A 6000-nucleotide genomic window follows, 5' to 3' on the forward strand; every position below is an offset into this window, starting at 1 on the left:
CCCTCTGTCCTGGCAGAGGGAGGGCCTTGGTGACCCTGCGGGCGCTTCTCACTGGGCACTGACCTGGCTCCTGGCGTTTAAAACTGAGCCCTGCGAGCTCGCCGGCCGAGGTGGCCCCAGCAGGCCGGCCCCCGGGGCCTGTGCGTATGCGGCCCTGCTCCGGCCACGGTGGCCGTGTGTCCTTGGGCTCGTCTGCGGCTCAGTGACGTTTCTCCGGTGACACGTGGGAAACTGCGTGTCCGACTTGTCCCTGGGGGGCAGTGTCTCCCGCGCACTTCGGGGACGCGTGTGGCCGCCGGTCCCTGTTGGGCGTCCTTCCTTCTCCGTGTCCCTCGGGGCCTGGCTTCCGGTGGTGGCTGTCACCGCACGTGCTATGTGGGGCACGACTGCCCTCGTCCTCGCTCTGTGTCCCGGAGCTGGGCCGTCTCCTTTCTCCTTTCTCTGTGCCCGAGAGGCCCCTCTTCCCCTCGCCCTGTCCGGCCACCGCCCGCTGCAGGGCGAGGGTGAGGGTGCGCGGATGGCGGGCGCCATTCGTCTCCCCCATCGCCTTCGAGGACCTGCCTGCTCTGCCCGGAGGGTCTGTGATCCGCTCGCTCCGCTGGCAGGAGCCGCACGTGGCCGGGGGCTTGGTCTCAGGGGCGGCTCTCACCACAGGGAGTGTGCACCTGGCCCGGCGTCGGGTGCCTTCCCGGGGGTCTCGCGGCCTTGCTGGTGCGGCCCTGGGCCCTCCTTGCAGACCTGGGTCCGGCTGGGGGCCGGTTCTCTGCCCTCGGGTCCCAGCACGCCTCCCAGGGAGCTGGGGCCCAGGCCCCGGGGCTGGGAGCGGGCCTGCCCCTGGGCTCCTGCTTCCCCGCACCTGCCAGACGGCGACGTTTCAGGACGCAAGGCTCTGCGGCTCCGTTTCGGGGGCTTCGTTTTCAAGGGGGTTTGGTCCAGACTCCAGAAGTGAGCATGAGGTTGGCTGCAGTTACTCCTTAGAAGTATGAGTTCGGTTTAAAATCAGAAACGCTAAGCTCTTCTTAAAGCCGGTGGCGCTAAGTGGGCCCGAATCAGAGCAGGACGTCTGACCGGCTCGTTCGGGAGCCGGGGGTCCTTGGTGCCTGCGCTGCGCCTTCTCCGCGGCCCACCGGGCTCCTCACTCCCTCAAAGAGACGTGGACCCGTAAAGCAAATGAAACCCCGGTCATTTGGCCACGACGACGTCAGGATTGTTTCGAAAGAAACAGATTTTAGGATGTTTGAAGCCTGAGGAATAGGATTCTTTCCTGGAAGAAACGCGCGCCCGCCCTGCACCCGTGGCCCGCCCTGGGGGCCAGGCCGGTCGTGACCCCGGAGGGAGGGGACGCGGGTGTGTCCTGGCAGCGCCGGGCTTTCAGGGCTGGGGACGCGCCTGACTGACACGCTCCTCAGATGCTCAGGTGACGTCGCCGCTTGGCCGCTTCCCGGTGGCACGTCCTCGCCGCGCGCTGTGCTGCTGACAGCCTCGGGGCCTCTGGCCACGGGCGCCCGTGTGCGCAGGTCGGGCATTTTCTGTCCGGGCCTCACGGTGCGCTGAGGCCCGCGGAGGCTCAACTCTGGCCACACTGCTGTCCCGGGAGCCCCGGGCCCCCCGGCTGCCCTGCCCTGCCCGGCCTCGGGGCCGGGGGCCAGGGCCGCCCTCCTCTGGGGAGCCTATGGCGTCGCGCGGTGTGCCCGACGTGCTGCCGAGGGCTCTGTGGCACGTCCGTCCGTCCGTCCGTGGGTCCGTCCGTCCGTCCATCCGTGGGGAGCGTGCCTGGGCCGCGGGTGCGGGTGCGTCGGCCGGTTAGAGAGGACGCGTGCGCGGAGCTGCCCGCTGCGGAGCTGAGCGCAGGGCCCCGTGCCTCTGTTGCAGGTCTCACCAATGGCTTTGGGGGAGCGAGGAGCGAGCAGGAGCTGGGCGCCCCGGGGAGGAAGGCCGCGCCCCGCCGCCGCTGCGCCTCCGAGTCCAGCATCTCCTCCAGCAGCAGCCCGCTCTGCGATGCCAGGTGGGCCCGCAGCCCGCGCCCGAGCCGCCACCCCGGCCCCTCGCTGGCCTGGGCCGGCATGTTCTGCCCTTGGCGGGCGGCTTCCCGTGTCCCTGGTGATCTGCCTCGTAGAACTTAATCCGAGGCGGGAAAGCCATAAAAGCCTAGCCCACTTTTTGAAGGTGGAGGGAGTTGTGTGTACCGTTGACTCCCCCCCCAGTCTCGCCTTTATCCAGACGGTGGCAGGAGTGGCCCTGCCCCCCTGCCCTGGGGAGGCCACTGGGCACCTGCTGGGGCTTGTGGCTCATGTCCGTGTGCTTGTGGCTCCCGTGGGGCCCAGCCCTGACTCAGCCTCGCTTTGCCTCCTGCAGTTTCAGCGCGCCCAAGTGTGGCCGCGGCAAGCCAGCCCTGGTCCGCAGGCACACGCTGGAGGACCGCAGCGAGCTGATCTCCTGCATCGAGAACGGCAACTACGCCAAGGCTGCCAGGATTGCGGCCGGTGAGTCTGCGCCCACGTGCCCCCTCCCCGCTTCCCACAAGGGAGCCACTGTCAGGGCAGTGACGTTTGTGTGGGATCCTTGGCTCCGAGTGGTTCATGACCACTGGACGCCGTGGGGGCTGGATGTTGGGTGAGGCCCTTCTGTCACTCATGGTTGAATGTGGGGTCCTGCGAGCGGTGGTCCCCCAGCTTCCAGGAGGAGGGTGGGGTCCTGCTGGGCTGGCGCTGGCCAGCTTGGGGTCAGGTGGGCACAGCTGCGAGGCCCTGAGCAGAGAGGCCCGTCAGTGTGGTCTGAATGAGGCCCTGGGCTGTGTGCAGAGTGGGCTGGGGCCCAGTCGGGCCTTTGTCCTGGGGCGTGGACTGGGCCACCCTTGAGGTTCTGAGCGAGGTGCAGGCTTTTCTGGGTTGGTGCGTGAGGAGGGCGGGGTGGGGAGGGAGCCAGGCTGTGGTTTTGGATTTGAGGGGTCAGGTGCAGAGATGCAGGGGGGTTCCCACCTTGGAGGTTGGCGGGGGCTGCTCCGGGGGGCGGGTGTAGGGCTGGGAACTTGGAGGCCGGAGGGCCTTGAGCTGGGCAGGGGCCAGGGGACGCAGGGTGACATGGCCTCCTGGCTTCAAGGGGCCCCCAACACCCACGGCGGCCCCCCCACCTCAGTGCCCTCAGGCCGGGCCAGCCTGGGGGCCACCCTGCTGAGTCGCTTCTCTCCCCGTCTCTCCCCAGAGGTTGGTCAGAACAGCATGTGGATTTCAACCGATGCTGCAGCCTCTGTTCTCGAGCCCCTGAAAGTCGTGTGGGCCAAGTGCAGCGGCTACCCCTCGTACCCGGCCCTGGTGAGTGGGCCCTGGCGCGGCGGGGGAGCAGTGGCTGAGCCCCGCGGCCCTGTGTCCCAGGTCTGGGGCCGTCCCACTGCCCCTGGGACAGGCGTCCTGCGGGTGGCGGTGGGGCTCCTTCACACCAACCCCCTGCGGGGCCGAGGCGGCTCTGGGGGCGCCGGGGTGAGCGCTCAGCCCTGCCTGACCGCCGGGTCCCTCGGCAGATCATTGACCCCAAGATGCCGCGCGTGCCCGGCCACCACAACGGGGTCACCATCCCGGCCCCGCCGCTGGACGTGCTGAGGATAGGCGAGCACATGCAGACCAAGGCCGACGAGAAGCTCTTCCTCGTCCTCTTTTTCGACAACAAGAGAAGCTGGTGAGTCGCCTGCCGACCAGGGCGCCCGTAGGCTCGCAGGCCCCCGCGCTCTGCTGGGAGGCGCCCCCTCGGGCTCCGGCTGAGGGCTCGCGGGAGCCCACCCGCACACTCGCCAGCGCTGGGCCCCGAGGCCTTGCCGCAGCTCCTCTGTCCCCAGCACCGCGGCCCTGTCTGTGCCCGAGGCGGCTTGGTGTCAGCCAGCGGCGGGGCGCGTGTGCCTGGACTGGGTGTGCGAGTCTTGCTGAGGGGTGGCCGTGGCGCCCTGCCCCTCCTTCTCGCACCCTGCCTGGGACCTGCGCCAGGGCCACCACCTGCTGGGTTCCTGTGGCTCCCGGGCCTCCCTGACCAGCAGCCGTGCCCCCCGGCCCACGCCGTACCAGTGACACATACGTGCGCCTCTGGGTGTGTCCCTGTGCGTGTTGTGTGCCGCCCCGGGCCCTCGTGGGTGGCAGGGGAACCGCCGGCCTCCGGGCAGTGGTGCGGAGGAGAGGAGGTGACGCCTGCTGTGTGTGCCTTCCGGAGCCCCCCGCCCCCTGAGGGTCGGGCCGCACTCCCTGCCCCGTGGCCCCAGGCCGGCCGGCCGCCTCCGTGCTCGCGGGGCTTTTCCGAGGAGCCTCTTGGCCGGAAGGGCCTGATGGTGGTGCGGGGGCCCCGCGGATCCGATGCCGCGACGAGGCCTCACTGCCCGTCTTGGCCTTTGATAGGCAGTGGCTCCCGAAGTCCAAGATGGTGCCGCTGGGCATCGACGAGACCATTGACAAGCTGAAGATGATGGAGGGCCGGAGCTCCAGCGTCCGCAAGGCCGTGCGCGTCGCCTTCGACCGCGCCACCACCCACCTGAGCCGCGTGCACGGGGAGCCGGCCAGCGACCTCAGCGACGTCGACTGACCGGCCGCTGCCTGGCACGGGGCGGCTGCGCTGTACATGCTGTATACTGGGCAGAGCTTAACTTATTCTGGTTCGTAGGCGAAGTCGCCCTCTTCCTTCCCAGGGAGGAGGACTTGTTCCCCGTTTCCTAGGCCCCGCCCCGGCCGGGCGCTCTGAGCCCGGCGTGGCCGCGTCGCCGCGTGTGACTCCGCGTCCTCGCAGGTCACCCGCGGGTGCTGCTCGCCTCACTTCCCTTGATCTGGAGCTTTTTTTTTTTTTTTAAAGACTTCTGAATGTTTAATAAGTTTGTACATCATTCTCTTTACACAGAGTACCACTTATTTAATAAGACGGGATGTAAATTTACGACGACAAATGTGTATTTTAAGAAAGAAAATTACCTTATTTTGAACGGTACTTTGTGGAAAGAGGTGGAGAATAAATTTATGCCACGCGCATCACTTGCAAAAATCACCAAAAACCCTCCGCCGCCCGGGAGGGCCGGGCGGGCACGTCCTCCCGCCAGCCTCCGCCTGCCCGCCCCAGGCTCCCACGGGTGTGCCTCCCAGCGGGTTATTTATTGTAGAAAGTGTATTCATTTGCTTTATAATGAAAAATAAATTTGCAAAAGTATATTGATATGCATTTTTATACAGGCACATAAAAATTCAACTTACTTTGGGAGCAGGATGTGTTGGTTGGTGTATAAATGACTGGCTGTGTGTTTTTGATTTTGTAACTTGTAGTCTTTTGTTTACAACGAGGGGCTTTTTCTGTAACTTGTTTTCGTTTAGGAGACTTTGGTAGCATAGGGACTTTGGATACTTTTTGTATGGTACATGTGATGTATATAGAATTAGGACTTTATTTTTATTTCTAAGAGGTAAAGCATTATGTTAGGGGAAACGGCGGGGTGGGTTTCCAAAATGGCATTTTTATATTAAAAAATAAAGTCAAGATTTGGACGGCGTGGCCCTTTCATTCCCACATCGCCAGAGCGCCCGGCGGGCACGCGGCCGGGCGGGGGCCTGTCCCTCAGCGGAGGCCTGTGACACGCCTTCATCTCACACAGTGTCATGGGGTGTCGTTACTTATTATTTTGCCCAATCATTTTTTTATTTTGAAATAATTCGAATTTTCAGTGGCTTTTTTCTCTTCAGTCTCCATTGTTTGTAACGTCTCCATAGAAACTTGAAAATAAAACGTCTTCCTCTGATAGTTTTGTCCCATGTCTGACGGACACTTTCTCTCCGCTCTGGTTCCTGGCTCTTCTCGGAAGGCCTGTGGTCAGAGTGGGGACAGAGGAACAGGGAGGACAGTGACCCTGGAGCTGCACTGGCCCCTCCTCCGCTTCCACTCCCTGCCCCCCAGCCTGTCACGTCCAAGGGCAGGGGAGGCACTGCTGGTGACCTGAGCCCCTGCCGCTGTGGTTTCCCTAGAGCCTCACCAGCCTGGGGGTGG

At 64.8% G+C, this 6000-nt stretch overlaps 1 protein-coding gene across 21 annotated transcripts in view; it reads left to right on the forward strand.

Annotated features, from left to right (window-relative positions):
- The window catches only part of BRD1 (bromodomain containing 1), a 49993-nt gene extending 44489 nt beyond the window's left edge, over positions 1 to 5504 (forward strand). For all 21 annotated transcript variants that reach the window (XR_014845353.1, XR_014845352.1, XR_014845348.1 and 18 more), the window contains 5 exons: positions 1873 to 2005; positions 2356 to 2483; positions 3202 to 3311; positions 3518 to 3672; positions 4377 to 5504. Coding sequence is in view for 12 of the 21 variants with exons in the window: in XM_085024971.1 (XP_084881097.1) it covers positions 1873 to 2005; positions 2356 to 2483; positions 3202 to 3311; positions 3518 to 3672; positions 4377 to 4560 (710 nt within the window). In the remaining 9 variants the exon portion in view is untranslated. The remainder of the gene's footprint in view (positions 1 to 1872; positions 2006 to 2355; positions 2484 to 3201; positions 3312 to 3517; positions 3673 to 4376) is intronic.
- The last annotated feature ends 496 nt before the right edge of the window (positions 5505 to 6000 follow it).

The sequence above is a fragment of the Sus scrofa genome, chromosome 5 (genome assembly GCF_054392235.1).
Source record: "Sus scrofa isolate SSC_HxYL_T2T_F1_AM1 chromosome 5, Sscrofa_HxYL_maternal_Yorkshire_Landrace_v2.0, whole genome shotgun sequence".
Lineage (NCBI taxonomy): Eukaryota > Metazoa > Chordata > Mammalia > Artiodactyla > Suidae > Sus > Sus scrofa.